The 25,593-nt window shown below is 41.2% G+C and overlaps 1 protein-coding gene across 1 annotated transcript in view; it reads left to right on the top strand.

Annotated features, from left to right (window-relative positions):
• PPM1H (protein phosphatase, Mg2+/Mn2+ dependent 1H) overlaps window positions 1–25,593 on the top strand; it is a 208,252-nt gene that overhangs the window by 123,868 nt on the left and 58,791 nt on the right. Inside the window, exons 4-5 of the mRNA XM_054025431.1 lie at window positions 2,839–2,951; window positions 23,110–23,194. Coding sequence (XP_053881406.1) covers window positions 2,839–2,951; window positions 23,110–23,194 — 198 coding nt within the window. The remainder of the gene's footprint in view (window positions 1–2,838; window positions 2,952–23,109; window positions 23,195–25,593) is intronic.

Raw genomic sequence — 25,593 nt, 5'->3', positions numbered from 1 at the left:
TCGCCTCCCTCTGCAGCACATAGAGAACTGCATTCCATGTGGCATCCGGGGTCACTGCACTATGCCTACCACTCCACCCTGGGGGAGAGTGCAGGCAATCATAGCAGCACATGCACTGACCTGTGAGAGACATGGTTGGTGTACGTGTTTGTGAAATGGAAATGACTGTTCTTTCTCCTTCAACAGTTCTTTCCCCTGTATTTATAAAGTTTAATTCAATTATAAACATGTCTGTTTGCATGGGTTTGTAATAAAAGTCTATTTATGGAAACTTAATTCATCTTTATTAATTTACAGCATATGCTGGTTGGGGCTGACATCATTCACAGTTAATAGCAATAGCTGCATATGCAATGTTATATTGCTACACACACGGCACTCATTACAAGGTTCATACTGGGGTGCCAAAAAGCAATGCAAGGCTGAGCACGTTAAAACAGCACACATAACTGTGGCTCACTATTAAAATGGTATTTCAAAGCCTCCATGAGCTGTATAGCTCCACATTGAGCTCTTCTTATAGCTCTGGTATCTGGCTGCTCAAAATCATCAGACAGCCACTTCGCTAAGGCAGAAACTTCTCTCCCTTTGTTTCACAAATATTATGAAGGACACAGCAGCCAGCTATAACCATTGGGATATTTTTTTCACTGAAGTCTAATCTCAAGAGTAGACAGTGCCAGCGGCCTTTCAAACAGCCAAAGGCACATTCAACTGTCATTCTGCACCTGCTGAGCCTGTAGTTGAAGCGCTCCCTTGCAGCTGTCCAGGGCTTCGTGAGCCACAGGAGTAAGGGATCACTATTGGCATTTCAACATCTGCAGTGATAGTCCTCTGGTCTGGAAAGAAAGTCCCTGCTTGCAATTTTCTGAACAGGCCTGTGTTCTTAAAGATGCATGTGTCATGCTCCTTCCCTGACCAGCCCACGCTGATGTTGGTAAAATTTCCCCAGTGATCCACCACTGCTTTCAGTACCACACAAAAGTAGCCCTTTCTGTTGGTGCACTCTCTGGCAAGGTGGTCTGGTGCCAGAATAGGGATGTGTGTGCCATCTATTGCCCCACCGCAGTATGGGAACCCCATTACTGCAAAACCATTCACTATGTCCTGCACGTTGCCCAGAGTGTCAGTCCTTTGTAGCGAGATGTGATTAATGGCCTTGGACACTTGCATCACAGCAACCCTCACGGTGGTTTTCCCAATTCCAGTTGATTCCTGACCGATTGGTAGCAATCTGGTGTTACAAACTTCCACACAGTGATCGCCATCTCGCTTCTCCACTGTCAGTGCAGCTCTCGTTATGGTGTCGCTGAGCCGGAGGGCAGGCGAAAGCTCTGCACGCAGATCCGGAAACGTGGCCTTGCATATCCAACAGTTCTGCAGCCACGTTTTGTCATCCTAAACCTGCATGACAATGTGATTCCACCAGTCAGTGCTTGTTTCTTAGGCCCAGAACCGGTGCTCCACCATCTTCAGCTGCTCTGTGAACACCGCCAACAACCTTGAATTATTTTTTCCTGTGTCCCACAGCAATCTAGCCTCTAAGGAATTGTCATGTCCCCCACAGCTCCTCTGGTGACACTGCAAATACTGCAGGATCAGACGTCCCTTACTTGCAACACTCTTCATAGTAGTAAAGAGCTGTGCAGGATTCATGCTTCTTCTCACTCAGATGGCATGCACACAGGTTTATGGGGCTTTAGAAAAGAGGTGGGAAACATTATACAATGGAGAAAACTGCATTATGGAATGTTGAAATCATGTTCCCAGGCACCCCTGTGCAACTTGTTTGCCCCTATGAGTCATTGCAAACCCTTCCCAAAACACCCTGCACTAGGGGGTGGCAGGTTGCACAGTGGGATAGCTATGCACGAGTGTACTGCTCTCTGCTCTTATATTGATGCAGGTAGTGAAGAGGTGCACTGCTGACACAAGGAGTGTGGACACGCAAAAGTGATTTTAATTACTGTGGTGTCTGTACATCGACATAACTTATGTTAACATAATTTTGTAGTGTAGACATACTCTCTGAAAAATCAGGCTCATTGTAGTAATCCCTCTTTTGCATCATAACAAATATTTTTGAAGTCATCTTATTAAAACGAAATAAAACATAAATGCCGTCATCCTTACAGTCCCAAAGCATATGCACGCCAAACTGAAAATGGGTAAGGAAACAGACAATGATTTCAGATTTTAAAAGGATCATTATAAAAAGCCAGTGAATAAAACCGTTTTAACATACTTGGAAATGCCTTGAAAATCCACTTTATGGGTTGAAATTATTTTGATGGTTAAAAATTTCTGCTTCCTTTGAAATACTTTGTAGCTTGCTAAAAATGTAAAAATTCATAGGGGGGCGGGATATCAACTTAAAACTTGTCTATGGCAAAGATGATATAAAATAGGTATTTTTAGTGTATATACGTGTGTATGTCTCTGACAAAAGACTGTAAGATTTGATTTCTTTTGGATTTTCTTCCTCAGCATTGATTTGTAGGCAGTAACAGAAATTGTGAATGTAACAGAAACCAGAGTGTAATTCAAATATTAGTCAGAGGATGGCCTCCTTGGGTAGCACTACACTTGGTTCTGCTATGCCTGGCACGATATTAGCCAGGTTACTTTATCCATGGAACAAACAGGATTGGGCCCTATGTACATTGCTCTTTGATGTTCCAATATTTCTCTGAATATACAGTTGTGGCAGCAACAAGTAAACAAACTCAACAGGACTTTTGGTTTAGCAATACGAATATGTAAGGTTTTAATGAAAATCTTCTCTTCCCAAATGCCAGTTGCAAAGCTATTTTATAAACTCTCTTCTGTCTTCCTTAGGATTTACAAATAGAGCGAGAGAGGACTGTTTACAGTATATCTGGTGGCTGCACAGCCCTTGTTGTTGTGTATATGCTGGGGAAGCTCTACGTGGCAAATGCTGGTGACAGTAGGTAAGCAAAGCTGATCTCTAGGCTTTTTTGCCTAAAAATAATTATTTCCTTTGCAACAGGCAGTTAGCAAAGTAGCTCAACGGGGCCCTGCTCCTTGGTTGGAATGCATCTCAATTCATATAAGAGTAGTAATAATATGCCTTACTGTTTATATTGAACAGTTGCAATAAGTATTTCATAGAAACTAAAACTAACGTAAGCCCGCTATTCAGATAAGAGTGGTGTTTAGAGAAGTTGAATTTTCTGCCGTTCCTTATTAACAGGCTCTAAATGACTCAATGGCTCTTGTGCAGTGTGAAATAAAAAATCATTTACTGTGTGTTCTAGTGGAAGTTTTTTATTAACCACTGTTTGAAATGGTTCTGTGTTTGTTTATGAGAATTGAAAGAACATTTTGAACTAGAAGTTGCTGTTGTCCCCCAGCCTAGTCTTGAAGGATCTCCTAGCTAATCCTTGATGGGTTCAGAGCCAGTCAGTTATGACAGATTTGGTTAGTGCTTTTGTAACTGGCATATGAACAGCTTAGGATAGAATTAAATAAATAAATCCTGATTCAGATATTCACCTACCCCTCAGACTGAAACTTGATGGACTCCTCGGAAATTCAGGTCATTTAGCTACCCCCTTTTATTTAATAATGATGATGATAATTATAAAATGTTGGCCACTGGAAATATCACAGAGAAAAAGCTGTTTTTCAAAGTCTTCTGAATAAGTCAAAACCAGGAACATACTAGAACACTCTCTCTTTCCTCCCCACATGACCCCCAGAGAGAGAGAGAGAGACCTTGTAGATTTCCAGTCTTTTTGCTGTTTGTGCAGCAGCCCTGTCATATTGGGAAAGAAGAACAAACTGAGAAAAGTAGGGAGGAGAAGAAGGCTATTCTCTGGGTGGTATGGAGCAAGACTTCATAAGCCTGAAAAGGGGAGTAGGCAGCCCTAATATTAGACAGAAAGTCATTAAAAGAAGAAAAATGTATCTATACTTCTGTGTGCACACGCATGCTGGTGAGTATATATTTTTCACAATTTCATTATGTATATGCATGTAGTGACTAAGATAGTGAGAGAACAGCTGTAGTGCTGCTCAGAAGCTTTCGATTTTTAAGGGGGCAGCAGGCCCAGAAATCTCACAGCTAGCAAGAATAATCTCTTGTGCACACTGTCCCAGGTCTCTGCATGCCAGTGCTATGATTCTTCTTGATGTTTGTAGGCACACATTGAATTTGGAACAAGATATTGCATGCTTTACTCATTAATTCCATGTTCACAAAAGAGACTAAAATGTGAAGCTCAGATCCCCCTTGGACACACAGCATCAGGCCAAGGTGAACCAGGGGTGACAGTAAGCCGGTATGGGCCAGTACCGGCTTGTATCCAGCTGTCCCTTTTGCACCCCCCGTCGGCAGCCCTGCTTAAAGCGCTGCCGCGGCTTTAACGTTGTTGCCCCTTTTGACCCCCACCTCCCCAGCCACCGTACTGGTAAGTCTTCGGCTTTACTTTCACCCCTGAGGTGAACAAATAAGTGACATGCACATACACATTACATCACACTGATACTAGAGTTAAACAGTCCTCATAAATATTAGCTGCATCACTCTTAATGTCTCTTGCCTTGTATTCAGAACAATTACAGCTGGTTTCTGCTAGCTCTATGGATAAGAAATTGGATCTCTGACTCTTCCATTGAGCTGGCTAAGTTAGAGGAGAAATTACGGTGTTGTCTTTTACAATCTGAACAAAAGTCTCCTCGTCTTCTGCACTTCCTAGTGGTGTTCACACAATACATGCTCAGACTTAGAAGCAACTGGGATCGTCAGTCCTAACATTTTTGTAACTAAAATCTGTGCATCAGCTCCTTTTAGATCTTGCTTCCAGGATTAAATTTCTCTAGGCAGACTACAGACACAGGGCACCCTTTTTAATCACACTAGTAAAGCTCAGAAGACACTATCCTGAATTCAGCTCCTGTCACTTCAGCTATTCACTCAATCAGCTAGAATTCTCCCTTCTGCATGACTAAAGGAGTATGATTAGAAAGTAGCAGTCATTGACTATGTCATATGTGATCTTATTGGAGAGGGCTTTGCTTTTTATTCTGCCCCGCAGATTGTTCTGGAACAGGTACCTTGATATCGTAAAACCCTGTATGACTGCCCCTAAAGGTTTTTTGAGGTGTTCTTTTTGCTCTGCAGTGATTTTAATTTTGTACCATCATTCCCAAACCTTAAGTGTTTGGAAAGAAGAGAGCACTCATCACAGAGTGTACTGCCCCTGTATCTTTCTCATCAAGACCTGAGTGAGAATAGACCACAGCCTCAAAGCCTTCTTTATGTAGGAGGCCTTGGTGGTTCTCGGAACTGAGTAGAATTTTTCTATTGGGGTGGGAGGTGCTCTGGGTGTTAGGCTTACTCCAGAAGATCCTTTTGGCATTGTGTAACTAAGTCCTCAGATCCAGCAGGGAACAATATGAGATGTTCCAAGATTTTGAACGGGAAGTGAGATTTTTGATTATTCACTTGAGTTGAGTTACTGAGAATTCTGATGGATCTGAGTGCCCTTGGGGTCCCTCCAAAGTCCATGCTCAGAAGAAGAGGAAGCATAGGAATAGAGAGGGAACTAATTGGGCTACTGGGATAATCAGAGAAATGGAGAACCTGCCTTACAAAAGGAGACTTAAGGAGCTTAGCTTGTCTAGCCTAACAAAATGAAGGCTGAGGGGAGATATGATGCTCTCTACAAATATATCAGAAGGAGAAACACCAGGGAGGGAGAGGAGGTACTTAAGTTAAGGATCAGTGCTGGCACAAGAACAAATGGCTATAAACTGGCCATCAACAAGTTTAGGCTTGAAATTAGATGAAGGTTTCTAGCTATCAGAGGAGTGAAGTTCTAGAACAGCCTTCCTAGGGGAGTACTCGGGACAAAAAAACTAATTTGTTTCAAGATTCAGCTTGATATGAAGGGGATGGTATGGTGAGATTGCTACTGTGGCAGATGGCCCATCCATCCATGTCTGCTATTAGCAAATATGTCCAATGGCCAGCGATGGGACACTAGATGGGGAGGGTTCTGGGTTACTACAGAAAATTCTTTCCCAGGTGTCTGGTGAGTGGGTCTTGTTTACATGTTTGGGGTCTTAACAATTTGCCATACTTGGAGTGGGGAAGGAATTTTCCTCCAGATCAGATTGGCAGAGACCTTGGAGGGTTTTCACCTTCCTCTGCAGCATGGGGCACAGGTCATTTGCATGTTTAAACTAGTGTAAATGGTGGATTTTCTGTAATTTGAAGTCTTCACATCAAGATTTGAGGACTTCAGTAATTCAGCCAGAGGTTATGGGTCTGTTACAGGACTAGATGGTTGAAGTTCTGTGGCCTGCAATGTGCAGGAGGTCAGACTAAATTATCATGATAGTTCCTTCTGGCATTAAAGTCTGAGTCTAATAGCAATCATAGGTCTGATGGATTGGAGTTGAGTTGCTGCCAATCATACATCAGTGCATATGACCTCCTTGGATCCCAGGAGCCCATAGAGTGAATAGGGCCTTTTCAAATCACTGGCAGTTGGATCTTTTATCTGTACCAATGGGGCCATCACAATACGTTTGTCGTGCTGAGTAATGGCTAGAGGCCTTTTCAGAACCTAGAGAGGGAGCGCTCTTTGACTGGCATGGTATCTCCTGCATCCAGTTCTAGATCTTTGAAAACTGAACAACTATCTCCAACAAATAAAGTTATGCAAGGTTTTGCTGGAAAAGCTCGTTACTGCTTTAAAATCTCTAGATTGAGTTGAGTGTCTCAAGCACCTGATGCATACTTCTCACACCTCTGCAAGGTAGAAGTAAGAGTACCAGGTTCAAGTCAGGTGCCAATCACCAAGATGGCAGCAGCTGAGAGAGTGCCTGCCTATTGCCAGGAACTTAAGGCATATCCACATAGGGACAATTGGACATAATTTGTCACATGGCTAATAAAAATACTGGTTCTCCACTGGCTTACACCTTGGTGGTCCTTTTGGCCTGTAGAAAGTGGGTACAAAATTCTACTAAATCAGAATAGTTGCTGTTTACACCCACTTTGCAACTCCTTTGAACAAATATGAATGACTGCAATGAAAACGGGAACAGAGAAATTGTAAACTAAAAGGGTAGGCTTATCAAACATAAGTGGGAGACTTTTCTTTCCTGGTGCTGCATCTACATTGTGGAATTCTCTCAAGAGAAAAGAAATTCCTCACTACTTCCAGAAGTAAATGCAAAACTAATGTATTTAACTTAGCTTTCCCTCAGTTTTTCTCATGCCACTCTAACTCCCATTCTCGCACACCCCTATTCACTTGCATGTTAACGCTCTCTCTCGCTCTCTCTCTGTAAAAATCTACAAATAAATCAAGCTCTGTTTCCTATAGGCTAGAATACAGTACATAGAAGATCATCACATGTGCAGTGATTGGAACTGCATACATACTAAGTTTCAGCGGGGTAGCCGTGTTAGTCTGTATCAGTATAAACAATGAGGAGTCCTTGTGGCACCTTCGAGACTAACAAATTTATTTGGGCATAAGCTTTCATAGGCTATAACCCACTTCAGATGCATGGAGTGGAAAATACAGTTAGCAGGTATAAATATACAGCACATGAAAAGATGGGAGTTGCCTTACCAAGTTGTGGGAGTTAGTGCTAACAAGGCCAATTCAGTTAGGGTGGATGTGGCCCATTCCCAACAGATGACAAGAAGTGGATTATAGCCCAAGAAAGCTTATGCCCAAATAAATTTGTTAGTCTCTAAGGTGCCACAAGGACTCCTCGTTGTTTATACGTACCAAGATAGATCTAATTTGTACAGACTCTCTTGTCCTGAAATAGACCTAGGCTTGAAATTCAGTGCAATTTCAAAACAGCAGGAGTTTACAAAGGTGGGTTTTAAAAGGCTTTCTGGTATCATAGAAACAAGGTAAATGAAGGAAACTGTTACTATCACAATGAGAATAAGGAAAGACTAAGCGTGAGACTTGAATAATAATGGGTTGTGCAGTGCTAACTACACTTTGGAGTTATGTCTGTGGTATTCAGTTTAACCACTAAAGCTTCTCAAATCTAATCATTTCATGCCATGTACCCTGGCACTGTTGTATAGCAGCTGTCCCTTTGTAGTTGATATGTAATTACATCATGAAAAGACTTTAATTACCATATTACTAAATTACCAGCAGGCAGTCCTCTGGTACAGCCCTAGCTCACTTCTGCATGGACTAGTAGGCTTACCCAAGCTGAACATTTTCAGTTGGGTATGGAAGGGAGGAAAACTGTGCTAATTCTAGGTTTTGTGATGTACTCTTATTGAGCATGATGTTGTGTCCTTAGCAGATAATACTAATGTCAATGATATAATTAATTTTTTTGCTAACCAAGGAGTCACAGTTCTACAGTAACTGAATATGATGTCAGCATCCTACTAAAAATGAGGTGACATCTTCACAGTCTGATAAACTACAGAGAGAGCCACTTCCGCTCTTTAATTGGTGGGCCTGGTCATACTTAGATTCTGTCATAAATATACCTTCTTGTACAGTGAAAATCTATATCTGAACCTTGGCCAAAGATTTTTAATGTGTCTCTTTCTCTCTAAGCTAAACATCAGCCTACTTGGCACACTTTCACCTCCATGGGGGAAGGGAAAATGAAAAGAAAGTCTTTCAGTGCTTTCCTTTTAAAGGTACAGGTCCCAAGGTCAAGCCATCTATTTGGTTCCCTTCAAACATTGTGTGAAATGAGTGCTGGCAGGAAGGATATTCAGCAACATTCATGCAAGGTTATCTGGGTAGCTGACTGCAGCACTATTGGTCTTGTATTCAATAAAGTTTCCAGTTTATATTGGTCTCAGTCTATTACACTGCACTTTGCATACCAGTGTTACGTACACAATCTATAGTCACCAGGCCAGAGTATCTGAATAGCTGCTTTGTAAAAGACAGTAAAACTTCACTGCTCACTTAATTCAAATAGAATTATTTAATTGTGTATTGTTAGAGTAACTTCTAATTTTAAAAAAATGATACAAGTCTTGTTAAGTTCATTTTTGCCTCGCTTTGGTGGGTTTATTTGTTGTTGTTGCTGTTTTTTTTTTTTTTTTTTAAAGTCAGTCAGTAGTTTAGCGATAGAGGGATAGTAAACCAGGAAATGGATGGATGTTCTTTGCTGATTACTAGCCAAGTACAGTGATGGCTGACTCAGTGTAACAGTTGCCCAATATCACATAAGAGTCATCAGAATGATATTAAGAGATTAGCCCTCTTTGCCACAAAAGTTCCTTTAGTTTTCATGGTGGCCCCAGCATGGATCTGCCCATTTTATCAGAGAATGCAAGTATCACCGTTTTGTGCTGCATTATATACAGTGGTGCTACGAAGTCTTTCAACAGCTGCACTTTTATCACTCCATTGAGAAACAAAAGACAAGCTGATTGGTTTCCCCATGAAGTCCCCAAACTCTGGCTAATCTGCAAATAGATTCTTGAACTTTTTTTATTTGTGTGCAAAAGAAAGGATCAAAACAAGGGATGAGAATTTCAAAGGCTTTCACAAATTGGAGGGTCATTGGACTTTACTTCGCTTAATCAGATTTTCTTACTGATATTTTGTTTTGTTTCCTTCTCCTCACTCCACCCCTCTTGTTTATCTTTGGAGAGCTCTCTCCTTTTAAAAATGTCGGACATACCTAGGTTTCCAGGAAAAAATGTCTCTTCCATTTTCTAATGTACTTCAGATAGTTAGTTAGATGACCGTAACATACTGGGTAATTGCTTTACACAGGGTATTCACATTTGGGTTAAGAATAATCTGTCTCACCACTGTTGGAAAATAAGTGTGTCATATCCACACTTCTTGCCATTCACAAAAGAGGAGAAAAATAAAATAATGAATAATGAATATTGGTTGAAGTTGAAGCTATCTTCTCCCAATATCAGTTTTGGAGCTCACTGAGTTTCTTCTCCTTTCCCTTCTGGGTCATATCTACTTGCTTTCATTTCATCACCAGTCATTAATAGTCCTCAGAAGGCGAGTTCACTTTTAGAGTTAATGATTGTACAAACTAGATGAGAGAGGCAGGAAAATAGCCATGTGTCCACTGGCTGAAGCACAGTGCTATAATGGAAACAGAATTTTTAAAAAGGGAGAATTGAAGGAGCACTATGATTGCACTACTCAGGACAGTGTTAGCAGTATGATTTGTCCTTATATCTATATGCCTATTTAAAAATAAAGCATGGGGAGGCAATTTGCATACCCTCATACTATTTTTGTTTTACTCTTTAAGGTTTATAATTAGGACCCTACCAAATTCACAGCCATGAAAAATGCATCACAGACTGTGAAATCTGGTCTTTTGTTTGCTTTTACCCTATACTATATAGATTTCATGGGGGAGTCAAGCGTTTCTCGAATTGGAGGGCCTGACCCAAAAGGGTGTTGCAAGGGAAGTCACAAGGTTATTTTGGGGGGAGGGGGGGTTGTAGTTATTGCCACCCTTACTTCTGCACTGCCTTCAGAGCTGGGCAGCCAGAGAGTGGCCGCTGCTGACCAGGCACCCAGCTCTGAAGGCAGTGCCCTGCCAGCAGCAGTTCACAGGTAAAGGTGGCAATATCATACCATGCCACTCTTACTTCTGCGCAGCCGCTGGTGGCAGCTCTGCCTTCAGAGATGGGCTCCCGGCCAGCAGCCACTGCTCTCTAGCCACGCAGCTCTGAAGACAGCACCGCCGCCAGCAGCAGCACAGAAGTAAGGGTAGCAGTACCACAACCTCCACTACAATAACCTTGTGACTCCCCCACAACTCGTTTTTGGGTCAGGACCCCTAAAATTACAACACTGTGAAATTTCAGATTTAAATACCTGAAATCATGACATTTACGATTGTTAAAATCCTATAACCGTGAAATTGACCAAAATGGACCATGAATTTGGTAGAGCCCTAGTTATAATAGTATTTAAAAAACCTGTAAAATAATCTTCTCTTTCTCTTCTGATTTTCTTCATTCCCTATTAGCTAATCTGGATTTACTTTGTCCTTTTTATTAATCATTAGTCTGCATGGCAGTCTTAATCGTCTTATTTATGTACCACTATAACAATAATAATAATCATACTTCACTCTGAGAGTCCATACATCCCAAAGTGCTTTACAAAAGAAGGGAAGTATCATTATCCCTATTTTATGGGTTAGGAGACTGAGGCTCAGATAAATTATCTGACTTGCCCAAGGTCACATATTGTGCTGACTCAGCAAAAAAAATCCACAGAACCTTTGGAATAGCACCCGTGCTTGTTGCTTAAGTCCTCCTGCACGGGGAGCAGAAGAGATCTAAGCCATTTATTTTGTGTAAGCCTTTTTCTCATTTGAACCTTAAAAATTTCTAGGTAACGGGATTATGTCTGTTCTTTAAAATCTATGGCCATTTAGAATCTTCAGGGTGCTCTCTCACCAAGTTCATTATTAAAAATAGTTGCAGATCCTATCTTGGCCAAACTATCTGTGCCCTTTTTAGATTATTGAAACTTCCTGGGGCCATAACTGAGGTGCAAAGACCACGAAGATATTGAAATCTTTGATTGCCTAGCTTTAGCCCATCCAGCTCAAGTGCAGTGCAGACTGGATTGAAACTACCCTTTTAAAACAAAGCTGGTGTTTTAAAAATAAATTTGAATTTCTCTCTCTCCTCCGGCTACAGTCTGGTGTGCAGAACAGTCTGTCTTCACTCAGCAGAAAGTCTTGGAAATAAATGTACTGTCATTCACCCTGGGAACATATAAGCAAATCCCGCATTCCCTCCATTTTTTCTTTTTGCCTCCCTTGCTTTAGAAGCCTGGCTTGTATGCATGTGGGAGTCACTGTTGCTCCCAGTTTTCCATCCTCTTTGTGCAAGGAGAAGTTAGAATTGCAGAAAGGTTAAAAAGAACACTAGCAAATTCAGGTTTTACAGCATTTTATCCTGATGAAACTGTTGGAGGTGATTTCGAATAATACCATAATCGACTATCCTCCTTTAATGATTACTTTAATTTAAAAGTAAATAAAAGTAGTTGACAAGCAATAAGCCTTTACATTTAGTGGTGAGAAAGCAGAGACTTTCCTGATCTCAGTGGACAATGCATTTCAGAAGACAGGTGCATTATATCTAACTGAGTGACTGCCTACAATGATCCATTTTGCAATGAAGAGGCACAGAGGCCTGTATCAGCAGGTCAGGAGAGTTAAAGAGAAAGGAATTAGGTTTAAAGACAAAGCTGAATGAAAAAGAAGACTAGAGTCCATCCCACGCATGGATTCCTTTGAAGACAAAACAGCCTTCTTACCTCTTCCCCAAAGCTCATTCATTTCTATGAGAGGACTTGTATTATGTTCATAGCCCTCTAGCATAGTGTTTGTGGCGTTGCAAACAGCTCTGCATACTTGGTAGTTTGTGTAAAAATGGGTCTTCAGTTCTGACCATCTCTCCTTCTTCCATATGTGAACTACTGTCATTGCAGGTTACATGTAAGTGGAGGGTATGTTACTTTTGCAGTAGCCTCTGGGGATAGGCTAGCCACTTTCTGCTTGTTACCAGCTCCCAAAAGGCATGCATTTTCTTGCTTTCTCACTCATGGGATTTCCCTTTTTTTTTTTTTAAGCTACATTAGCCACTGTAAATGGAATCACTCCCTATTTATTTATATTACAGTAGCACAAACTGAGATTGGGTTGCCATTGCATTAACATTGTATATGTACATAGTAGGATAGAGAATCCATGCCCTGACAAGATAGACAAATGATGGGAGAAAGGAAGTTTTCTCCCCACTTTATAGTTGGAGAGCTGATGCAGAGAGGTGAACGTCAGACAGGAAGTCTGTGGCACAGCTGAGAACTGAATCCAGGTCTCCCAATGCAGTGCATTAACCACAAGACTATCCTTCCACCTATCCCTTTTTGACACATCACACAAAGGAGGCTCTTGTGGATTCTTCCTTAATCTTTTCAGAACCAATGCTGAGGCATATCAGGTAGGAAAGAGTTTAGAGGGAAGCTTTCCAGATTCATTTGGAGTGTACCTCAAGTCTGAGAACCCTGCTTTGCTGGAAGCCTCTTTCAACTTCTCCTGGCCCTTGGAGTCTACAGGCTTTTCAGGTAACTTAAGCAGTTACAGCTCATCAGCTTCTAGCTAAAATACCTTGAGTCTAGTTTCTTAGAGCTTTATTAGAGACAGAGGTTCCTCATCAACTCTGAGTGTGTATATGTGCAGGAACCCTAGATGAAAACTCTTCCCATGAGATCAGGCAGATGATATTGCCCAGGCTATAGCCAAGGAATGGAGACTTCCACTGAGGAGGGCTGAGATTACTTGTTTAGGTGGGTTGTAGAAAGCTGTGCATTGTTCCCACTGGATCAGTACTTAGTGGTATGTGTGGTGACTCTAATGTCCCCTTTTACTTTGCATGTAGGTTAGAGGTTTTCTTGTCTGTCTGCAAGGGTACCCTCCGGTCCAACCTGTCCACACATTCTATAATCATGCCTTGAAATGTTATACATAGGTGGATCTATACCACCATAGACTTAACTTTTTCAGGTAGTTTTCAGCCATAGGGATCCTTCTAGATTATTCCTTGATGCTGGATACCCAAACAGGGACAGCAACAACAAAAAACCCTCACCTTTATTCCACTTTTAGGTGGCCAGGAAACTATACGCCAATGTGAAAGATATAGACTTGCCCAGTGATCCGATCATTCTGGCTTATTACTATAGGGCACTTGTCTTGGGAACTAAAAAAATTAATTGACCAACCAAAACTGTCCCAAAACCGCCAGTTGGTACAATATGTAGCAGCCCACCTCCTAACAAAAGCAATAACTTTATACTACTGAGGTTCTCCTGATATTTCTCCAGCATACCCAATAAATAATAAAACATGCTTAAGGTCATAGGCTTGATATTCAAACCTCTCAACAAGCTGTTCTGTGCCAGAGACACACAGTTGTGTATCATCACTGTAACACTGTTGTCGACTTTTACTTCTTTTTTCTTGCCACTTCCTTATTCAGGGTCAGCAGCTTTTATAGCTTTCTTCCAGAACTCATGATCATCCACCAGTCTGTCACACGCATCGGTCTCTCTGAGATCCACTGAGATATCCAGTCCACTTACTAAGCCTTTGGACTCCCACTTCGTCATCTTCCGTTCACAATCGTTGCAAGACTCATCCTACTGATATAGTGGTCCTATATCCAATCAATATGCCCCTACCAACATAGTCTACCCTCCCTCAACTTGTCTTCAATAGGAAAAACCTACTTTAGGGGACGTACAACCTCATTTTGTTTCCTGTCATTGAATGTCCAACCATTTGATGATATCAATATCTTCATTTCTGTGGTGGAGACATACTGATTTCCTTTCTTGTGGCTGGTCAAGTCTGTGTTCCATATGTTAAAATGGTTCAAATTACAGTTTATACACTCAACTTTATTGGCATATTTTTAATCTCAGAGAACTGGGGTCATTTCCCACTATTTGCACCAAGCAACTTTGGTATAATGCCAGATATCATGCAGGAGAGCACCCATTGCATCCTATGTATTTAAATTCTTTCACTCTTCTAAGCTGTCTGCCTGTGAAGTGTGGGCACGATCCCCTCACTCAAAGAAGCTAGACCCTGTATTTAATGCTGTCTGCCAGTATGTTAGAGGATGCTTTAAGCCTGCCCATGTCAACAGCCTATCCATTCTGGCAGGTATTGCTCTTCCTAATATACTCCAGGAAGTTGCTAGTAGAGTTGAGTCCACAAGGCAATGCACAGATCCAAGACATCTGCTATGTGACATAACACCAATGTTGAGTCAACTGAAGTCACAACAAAGCTTTCTTGCCGCTGTTAAACCCCTAACACTGTCACCCAAACAGACAAGGGTTCAGTTATGGCAAATGAGTAGAGAACAATCCTGTAGCCTGTGCGCTTTGGCATCCACAAGTCAAGCACCTTCCACACAATACAGATTAGCCCTGGTCTATCTAGCATTGCCTTAATTGACTCTGCACTGGAGTTGACTGGTCTGGGGAGGAAGTGATTAGGTGGGACTACATCACTGACCCAAGTACCTCTGACTGTGGCAGAGAGCCTCAAAATATGAAGCATCTCCTGAAATGCCAGCAGGTTGAGTGTAGTTGCTCTTCCAGTGACCTGGTGGAGTGCAGTAATCCGGCAATTGCATGGGTGTGGAGTGAAAGCAGTATGAGGACACAAGAAGTAGCAGCAAACCATGGTCCCGCTATTTGTTTTAAGTAATCAAATTGGACAAGGATCAAAGCTAAAGCAAGGAGTCCAGATGAATATGGACAAATCTTTTCAAAGCTGAGATGAACTCCATCAGAAGAATACCCCCTGGGAGCAGCTTTTGCAATCAAAAGGCCAGTGAGACCAGCCTGGAGAAGACTCGTCCTGAAGAAGACAAATTCACTATTGGAATCATTTTAAAAACATCTATTAATTGTGAAAGCCAGTCTGAATTAGTCAGTCTGTGCTGGATAGTGTACTTGCAGAGTTGACTATGGTTCGTGCAGATAACATCTACTGACCTCAGCCATAGTTATTCATTCTGTATACCTGCATACAATCCTGGTATAGAAGTTGATAATCAAACTCTATGTATCTTTCCAGACACATTCCCTTCAATTCCAACAACTTCCAACTCCTGGAGATTCCTGCTAAACCATGGTAACCTCTGCACACAAGAAATAACCAGGGCAGAGTGATGGACCCCCAAGCTAGGAGTCCCCTCTAATTGATGATGATAGGTGTTGGTGTGTTGATTGACAAGGGGAGTTCAGTATGAAAATCCATACTCATTATTCTCTGAGGCCGTGAGAAAGCCGATCAACTCAGGTGTTAGTATGAATGAGGAATAAGCCCTCCCATTGAAATGCACAAGGACTGCTCCTCTACTGTAAACAGCTTCTACTTGGCTATTGTTACTCTGCATTAAAAGTAGAATAAATCTTTTTGTAAAAATCAACCAATCAGAATAGAGGCTTTGAAATATATTAGCAACCCTTATTTTGTCCAGAGTGCCTTACAAGGAATGTGAAATAAACATTAAAAAGTAAATGTGAGTAAATCATACAATTTGAAAGAAAATAAAAACTAAAAATTCTGTATATTGTGTTGTAGACTTGTGCTTAGGGAGATCTGCTAGGTTTATAAGCTCACCTCTTCCACAAAATCCATACAGTGGCAGAACCACGTAGCTTCTCACTGCAGCTCTCTGACCCTGGGAATGCAGAAGGAAATAGCTGTATATCCGCTATATTGGGGGGAAGGAGGGGAATCTATAGTAGATGCTCTTGTGCATCTTGCCTTCCTCTTTGGTTTGTTGGTTGGTGAGCACTCCCCCTCTCTATTTCAGTCGGCATAGGGAGCTAGCCCAAGAGGTTATGGAGGGGGCCAGAAGATTGTACTCCCTATCAATGAGTGCTACAGTAAAAGAAAAACTTTTCTGTTCAGTTGAAAGAGAAATTATCCAGTATTTGTGATCTGTATATAAATAATTATATATGCAAGGGTTAGGTCTGATGCTGCCACTAAGGAATGTAAAGAAACCAGGGTTGAGAGATTGTCTTTCTTTCCATCTACTCTCCTTTCACAGTGAATTTCATCCGCTCTGACTCTTCCTGATTCTGGATTTTGTTGATTGTATGTTATGCTCATGGGGGCATTGAGGAGAGATGAGGCATTTGCAAGCTTGTCTGATATGAGTGGGTGAAGCCTCCAGTGTAAATGGAACATTCTTGTTGAATTGTGGGAGTTTTGCTATAGCCTTCATTGGGACAAGGATTTCACCCCTTGTGGGTTTTGATAATGGACACGTCACCATTGGAACTCATCCTTCTTAACCACTAACTAAATTTCACACCATGGTCTATTTTAATATCCTGCTGGGTCCTCCTTAATCTGTAAAATTATAGTGCTGGTGCTATGGTTCCATGAATGTCGCTGATACAGCAAGATGTTTGTAGAAGCCAGCTGAAGTAAGACACTGAGAAATTAATCTGTCGTATTAAAAGCAGACTAGTCTAGTTAGTAGTAAGGGAAACAAAGGTTGTGTGTTTTAATATATTTAAACCCCATCAAAATTCTTACACAATATTTCTCTTTTATATACGGGAACACCTGAACAATTTTATTCTGGTCATTTTCTAAGCATTTGTATTTATTAGAAATTTGTTAAAAAGATAAATAGAGCTGATTTGTTTTAAGCATCGCAGAAACCAGCAGTTGTGATTTCTGATCTTTATTAAAAAGTACCCATTAGACCAATTCCACAGTTACAGGATTTACATGTTTTTCTCAGCTATTTTGTGACACAGCTAATTAAAATCTACTTCTTTGTTCCCCTTTGAATGTAATAAAAGCTTGCCTTATTCTTTGTCATTCTAATCCCTCTTTCTTTTCCATTGACACATTTCTAATACCTCTTCAGATAAGTCAGACACTTCTGCCTCACATGTACAGAATCCCCACTGCTCAACACCTTTTGACAAAATGGATACATCCTCCCGTGGCTTGGAAGTGATATACGCTGTCAAAAAGTGTTTTCCAAATGGTTTCTCTTTGTCACCTCTACCCGATTTTATCCTCCATTGTAGAAATGTGCAGTTTAATGTTGCATTTCACATCATTTTCGGCTGAAAAAGTGTGTAATGGAATCAGGGCGTCCCATGAATACTCTTAACAGTAGGAGATGCCTCTTTTGTTTTGAACACTAGATTCCCAATAGACCAGCGACAGCAGTGAAATTACACTTTTGACCTTATTCACTAAAGTGTTCCTTTCTCTTTATGATTAAATGAGAGTAACCAACAATGACTTTCTATAAAATGCATGAGTTTCCCTCTTTTATATGGTTTTTACACGAAAGGATGCCTGGCAGTTCCCAGATGATTGCCTCCTCTTAAGGGGACTCCTCTGCCCTGTGCGTGCATTCTTTCTCTCACGGTTTTATATAAAAAGTGTTTTATGCATTTTTAAGGGATAAAAGATTGATTTTCCTCATAATCCTTAGTAGCAGGAACAACACTGAAATGCAGTGACCAGTTACCCATTTTTGTTGCCTCATGAACCATTCAATTTAAAGGCAGAAAGTAAAAATCTTGCCCCTACCATTGCTTTAGGGTATTGGCACTGAATATGACAAATAAACAGAACTTTAAATATGTGTGAGAATGCATTGGACACAGTGCTCACGTGCTCAGAGATCATTCAGTTGGCCATAATGAAATGCACAGTTAAGTCAAACTGAAATAAAAATGGTAACATTTTATGAAGAATTCACATGTACCCCTCTTACGCTTCCACCTTGTGCATGTTTCCCTTCATGTACTTGTGCACTGGGCTTTGGCCAATCCAACCAGTAGGTAAATGCAATACTGCTTGGATTTCCCTCTGCACCACCTGAAGCATGGACATTCGGGCACATCAGTTGTATGGCTTTTTTGGGGGGAGGGAGTTTATTAGATCAGGCAATATGTTCCATGGATTAACCTGGTCAGAAAAGAGGTAGCAATAACAGGTTTTGGTTCATCCAGTTTTAAATACTTGAATTGGTTTTTATTTCTTAAATACATATTTTTCTCTATATTTCTACCAGCTCTACACTACTAAAAATAACTTCCCTTATTTGTAGAACCCACATAGACGTGCTGTGAAAAGCACATGGTGCAATTTCACAGTATTATTTATGTAGGGTCTACACTAAGAATACAAGTTATTGGGCTCAATACAGGGGTAACTGGGTGAAATTCTATGGTCTGTATAATAAAGGAATCTAATAGTGATCTAATGATCCCCCTACCCTTAAAATATATGAACAGTTTTTTTTCCCCCATTTATTTAATTATGGGATGAAGTGGTGTTTTTCTGGGCAGGGAACCGCACAAAGCCAATAAGCTGGAAGAAAAGTGAACTTTCAAAGTAAATACAATTTGGGGCCTAAGGTATTTGACACTTCTTATTTCATTTCCTGCAGTATCTGCTTTTTTTATTTCTTCATAGCTGATAAAAATTAATGATTGCTCTGGATCTGAAGTAACCTTGTCATCAAGGAATATTCTGTTAGTGTTGACATACTCGTTCCGTACAAACATGAATCACCCAGCCTCATATAGCAGCCTCACCCTCTGGCTGTACTATAATGTTTCACTAGTGTAGTTAAAATTAAAATGTCAGCATTAAATATGGCAGAGCCAGATGGGCTGTGGGAACAATAGCCTCTCCAAATCCAGTAGTTTTCTATCTAGCTATTCCCTTAAAGAGGGGGACAGCCTCCAAAACATAAGTGTTCGGCCAGTTGAAATTCTAGTATAAAATCACACAGCCACAATCCCACAATATTCTGGGAGCCAGCACTTCCAGAAGCCATTGTGCTTCATTTTACTTACACACACACACACACACACACACACACACACACACACACACACACCCCTTTGCGTGTGATGAAAGCAATAATGCTATAACATGGCATTGCTGGTATGTGAAATACAAAGTTAAAAGCGGAGTTCCCCGAGCACCATAGAAATGTGTATTTTATACTTTTCAAAATAGTTATTTTAATATTTTTAGTTCCCACGTCAGTCTTCAAGATTGCACCTTTAAAATTAAGTCATTTTTAAAGTGACTGTAGTACTGATGTTGATCATACTGGAGATTGAGGGCCTTGTCCACACAACAGACTCTGTTTAGGCAGCAGCAGTATTCAAGGGTCATGGAGGGGTCGGTGAGAGGGTACTTCAGTCTCCATGTCCAATTAGGGCTGATCCAGTATCCTTTGGATTCATTGGAAAGATTCCCTTCTACTTCAATGAGTACTAGACCAGAACTTTAATCCTTAGCTTCCTTGGTGAGATCGCCAACAAGCTTGCCAGTTGTGGTGCCAGCATCTGTGATATGGACTGAAAGTAACAACCTTCAGCGATATGTAGCTGTTAAATGGCTTGGACTGAGTACTGGATAGCTTGAGAGAGTGGTAATGGGATATTGAGCACTATTATTGATCTGAGCTGAATTCAAACCGGTGACCTAGAAGTGAAAGCCTGAGTGTCCCATTTCTAATCTCTTGAGCTATCTAGTCCTTCAGTCCAAGCCATTTTACTCTTATGTGCAGTTGCAACTCTCTCTCACGTTAAGATAAATTCTAGATTTTTATATTTAACACTAATAAAATTCAAGGAAATTCAGGATTTAGGCTCTGTTCCATCCTAAAGTCACCTTTTTGCTTTGATTGTTCCAAGGTTCTCATGCTGGGCTGTATTGTTTCACACCATATGGCTGTAATATCTAGTCAAACCAAGCTGGGCCCATGAAACACTGCCTTTCCTACCTTAGAATTTCATTGTGTGTGCGCAATATTAGTCCCTTGGGCTCAGTTGTACCCTCAGATATATGCCTGAGACAGGCATCGAACTTAAACAGGAAATATTCCAGTGTCTTCCGGGAAGGACCTGAGCCCTAAAATGTATTTTGATATAGATCTCTTAAGTGGTAGCTTTTTGAAAAACAGTAGAACTCATAAGTTAATAGTCTAACAATAGTACTGATGTGAGTGATGCTTCCATTGACTTTAACACTAGCTCCTTCAGACCAAATTTAGGATCCATGGAATCCTTCTGATTCATTCTTTTAAGATAAAAAATTCTGTTAACGTCTGTTGATCATTCTAGCATGGCTCACTACAGACTATTTATCAACATGCTGAAACCCTAGACCCTTCAAACTGTGTCAGACCATTACTCACGAGTCAAATTACAGATGAAAGGGTTATGAAAACTGGCTAATGTATTTGAGCAGTTGTCTCTGTTTCAAAGCCACATTAAATTAACCATTAGCAAAAAATAAAGCAAAGTTGCCAGCACACAAAACACTCAGTGCTGTTCTTATTTCAGTTTTGCAAATAAAGGTGTTGAACTGGGCATACTGCAAAGCCTAATTGTGACTTCCACCAGGTCATTTTTACCAGACTGGAATGAGGGAGGGCAGGGGGGAAGACCCATTACTAATTTAAACTATATTTAGAAGAAGATTCTGCCAAAATTTCTCCGCAGTGTTCTCCCCATTTTAAAATGATTGAATTATTACCACTAGGGGAATCCCTCCCCACACAGAAAATACATGAAATTTCTGGTATTAGTAGCAATGGGCTTCTTAGCTTTCATGAAGCAAATGTGATGCTGTTGGGTGGGTTTCTGTGTGTACCCCTCTAACTTCCACTAATAAACCTGTAGCATCATTTGCATGTGGAGTTCAGAAAAACCAATAAGCAATAAGCTCATGGTCTCTGTCAAAACTATTTCCCCACTCCCCCCCCACACACACATTTTCCTCCCACTACAAGACCCCTTGCAACTGAAGCCCCACATTTCTGCATTCTCTGCAACATAGATTCAACCTCTCCACGCATCCCTGTTCATTTCCACATAACCCCTACAATCCCACCCAACCCATTTGTTCCCTCTATCAATCCATTATGTCATTGCTATATTTGCATATTAGCTAGTGATTTGGCGGTTACATTCATCCAATATAGCATTAAATGACTCATCGGGATGTGATGTATTGTAGTTCTGGCATAGACCTAATTGTGAAAAGCAGCACTTTAACAGGTGTTTTCCAAGGAGGGTCTGTCTTTTACATCTCCGCTTAAGGTTCATCAAAACATATGTGTGTGTGTGTATATACAATATACTTTGATGGCTTTTCAGTGCCACTAGGATACCCAATGTAGGGTAGCAGTCAACAAACGGATCAAATTATCAAAGGAATTAAGATGTGAATAGCACAAGTAAAAAGGTCATAAAGGATCACAAAAGGAGGGATCAATATGCTGTTGGAACTGTAAAGACTTGCATTCAAATAACAGTAACTTGTGTATACATAGTGTAATGTCAAAAAAGGGGGGAAATCAATACAGTACCAAGTGTTCCCATTTTAAGATACACCTCTACCTCAATATACCGCTGTCCTCAGGAGCCAAAAAATCTTACCGCATTATAGGTGAAACCATGTTATATTGAACTTGCTTTGATCCACCGGAGTGCGCAGCCCCACCTCCCCCCCGGAGCACTGCTTTACCGCATTATATCCGAATTCGTGTTCTATCGGGTGGCATTATATCGAGGTAGCGGTGTACTCTAATAATCTAGATGGGCAGATTTGAAGCTTATAAAATCTTTGGGACCATGTATGTCTTCTCTAACCACAGTATAAAGTACGATGAGTGCACCACTTGAGGGACTGCATAAATAATAAAAAAAGTATGAGAATAAAATTCTATTATTAGAATGGATACATGAACAATAAAATACAGTAGAAACATTATGGACCAAATTCTTCCCTGGTGTATCTCCCATTAGCTGAAACAGTTACACAAGGGACAAATGTGGCATTTTATTTTATACAGATATTTTATAGGGATGACAGAAATATATTCATTGTGTGGTAGAATTTTCTTTTCTCTGTGCCATTTGCAGAAATGTGTGTGAAATCTGCCAGATGATCTATAGCCATCCCATTACCTGTCTTCCTCTGGCAGGTAGCTAGTTAGATTTGTGTTAAACAGGATTTGCTTTGCCATTTCCATTTGCTGCGAGAATGGAAATGTTCTGACATGACATACGACCAATCAATAACTGGAAAGTGGCTTGCATGAGTCATCTGAAGCCAGCAGGTTGGAGAGTATCAGCCCCTACTGGGATTAAAGCCTGCAAAGGGTTGTTCTGCAATCAGTAATTCTGCAGTATCTCCTCTGGGTGTCTGACTTTCACGAATAAGAATATACCCTGTAGACTTGGGTTGAAATAACTCCTATCCTTATTATTTGGGTGTCTGATTTTTCTGAGCTCTAAGAATGAGGTGAATTTGACTTAAGCAAATCTACAGTTTTGCTATTCCACCAAAAATAAAATGGGGCAAGAGTTGGCATCCTGTTTTTATAATGTTTTGGGGGGGTGGGAGGGAAACTTTTTTGTCTTGCTCTGGTCCGAGCAGAATAAGCACCCAGCTAATGTTAGAAAAAGACTACATGTCCCAGTATTTTCTGTAGTCTCTACTGACAATGTTTTATGACAATTGCAGGGCCATAATAATCAGGAACAAAGAAGTTATTCCAATGTCTTCAGAATTCACTCCTGAGACTGAGCGTCAGCGACTACAATATCTGGTAAGAGATCTGAGGATTGTACAAGCTGCTGCTGAATGTTGCTCTGTCATGTGTTCACAGGATTGTTAAGTAACATTTTACTATAGCACATCTATGAGCAAACTAAGTAGGGTACTTAACTCCCTCCCAGTGTTTACTGTGCAATGGTATTTAATGTAGCAGTCTGACATTTGTGTGTGAGAGACACTGTGCATATTGTTTTCCCGTGTTTTATTAGCATGGCTGACAGAGATCTCTTACCTAGGTTGGATCTACCATAGAAGTGGTTTCATTCAGTGTGGGTGGTCTCATTCAGTGTGGATAACTGTGGATTGGGAGGGATGGATGCTTTACTAGTTTGCTTAGGGCAGCCGAACCCCCTGCAGCCAATGACTAGCTGATGAGAGACAGGATGGTTTATGTACAAAGCACTATTAGCCTATAAGCCATGTAACGAATAACTAAATATATTTTAACTTCTTTCTGACTCAAACCGCCATTTAATTTTTACACCATTAAAACTAACAGTTGAGCCCATTGATTGCTGTATGACTGTAACAGGGCGCCGATGGGCCCCTCTAGCTTCTGCCGCTGCTGCACCCACAAAGCAGGCATAGACCTCTGCTTTGGTGCAATCACCCGTGCTCTTTATTTAGGGTAGAAGTTCCCACCACCTTGTAGCTACAGAAAGCGTCAGGCTTGCAGCCTCAGGGACTGTTGGCTTCTGCAGCCAGCAGGGGAGAGCGGCCACGAACTCCCTGGCTCCTCCCTTTCCTCTGCCTCGGCTTCCTTCCTGCCAGCGTTTATGTAGCCGCTGGCTAACAGGGCCAGCAGCTGTTCCCCCATTTGCCACTTAGGCCTGCGCTTACTCCACCTGCTCCAATTCCCCTTTCCTGATTGGAGCTGTTGTGACAGAGGGCTGGCTCAGGGTGTCCTAGCCAGCACCCTGTCACACACCTACCCCCTTATGAACCGCCAGGTTCGTCCTTCCTCGACCTCTCCACCCACATCCAGTAGGGTTCGTCCGGGGAAGCCTCTCCCCCTCTTTCAGGCAATCACCGGCATCATCTCCTGGAGGTTCCTTCATCCCCCACCCACAAAAAGTACACTGGTCGAGGGGTGGATGTCCCCATAGCTCTGCCGCCACCCACAGGTCCTCACACCAATCTCACCCCAGCAAGCATCCCTTCTCCTTTATCCCCTTTTCTTCTGGTTGAGGGTCAAGGCCAATCCCAACCTCCTGCAGGACACCTCGGGTTCTCCCAAGCCACCATGCGGGGTCCTTGTTTCTTCTCCTGGGAGCTGCATTGTGGCGAGCTCCAGTTGCTCCTTTTCTCCCTCTAAGGGACTTGGGCTAGCCATCTCCCCCGCACCTCCTTCCCCTCAATCTACCCTGTCCGGGCACTGTTGTCTAGAGTTCTCATGGTTGCTATCCCGAGGGCCTTGCTCCTCTTCCTCCCCAGGGCTTCTCAGTCTAGGGGTCCCCACCCCTTCTACAGGGAACCTAGGCCTGATGGTCTTCTGTTGTTCCTAAAATACCTTTTACGTTCAGCCTACTCCAACTGTCTCAGTATTTGGCGGGGTAGAGAGGCAAGGTTGTTGGGATTTTAAAAACATTTTTTTGAAGGAAATGCCTTTTTGTTTTTCTGTTCAGATTTAATTCCTATTCCAGTTCATTGCTTGAGTCTGAACATTTCAGAGGAAAGAAATACTTTGGGATGTATTCCTATTCAGAGAACCAAATACAAAGCAGACCTAATAAATATTTATACTTAGTTATATTTAAAATAATTTGTTTTCCTGTAAAATAAAGAGAATCTGTAGTATCTTGGGAGCCTGGCACTTCTCTAGGAAAATAAGAGATAAAGCATTGCCTACAAGGGATTTTGCTCTTTTGATGTCCTTTCTGGCTTCTATTTGAAAAAAGCAACTGATTTGAAAAGCACTTCTGCTGTTTCCCCTGGAATTTTCTTTACCTTTTTTTGTTTATTTCATTTGTATATGTAGCAAATGTGCCTGGGCCATGGGTATCATGTTCAAAGGAAATACACGCAAGACAGCAAGAGCGTGAAACAAAATTAGAGACAATTTCAAACGTTCCATCGGTAACACTTTTACTCCAGTGTTTAAAAAAAAAAAAAAAAAAAAAAGTAGTAGTAGCCATCTAACAGTACTTTTGAGGCACTTGGAAAATGTGTTAATTAGGGAAAACCTCAAAAGAACCCCAAGCTTATTTAGCATGAATAAGCATCCAATTCTAAAAGTTCAAATGCTTGGTTATAATGTATCTAAACCACCTGAGATTTCTGGTCATCCTCCTTATCTGTCCAGGGCTATCACCTGTCTCTCTTCATCCTTACATCTCTGGAAACCAATATTAACTGCACGTCCTTGTCTTAAGGGTATTTACTTTGGATTTG

This window comes from Malaclemys terrapin, chromosome 1, assembly GCF_027887155.1.
Source record: "Malaclemys terrapin pileata isolate rMalTer1 chromosome 1, rMalTer1.hap1, whole genome shotgun sequence".
In the NCBI taxonomy this organism is placed as follows: domain Eukaryota; kingdom Metazoa; phylum Chordata; order Testudines; family Emydidae; genus Malaclemys; species Malaclemys terrapin.
The sequence above is the reverse complement of the archived record's forward strand: the minus strand, read 5'-3'. Positions and strand labels throughout refer to the sequence as shown.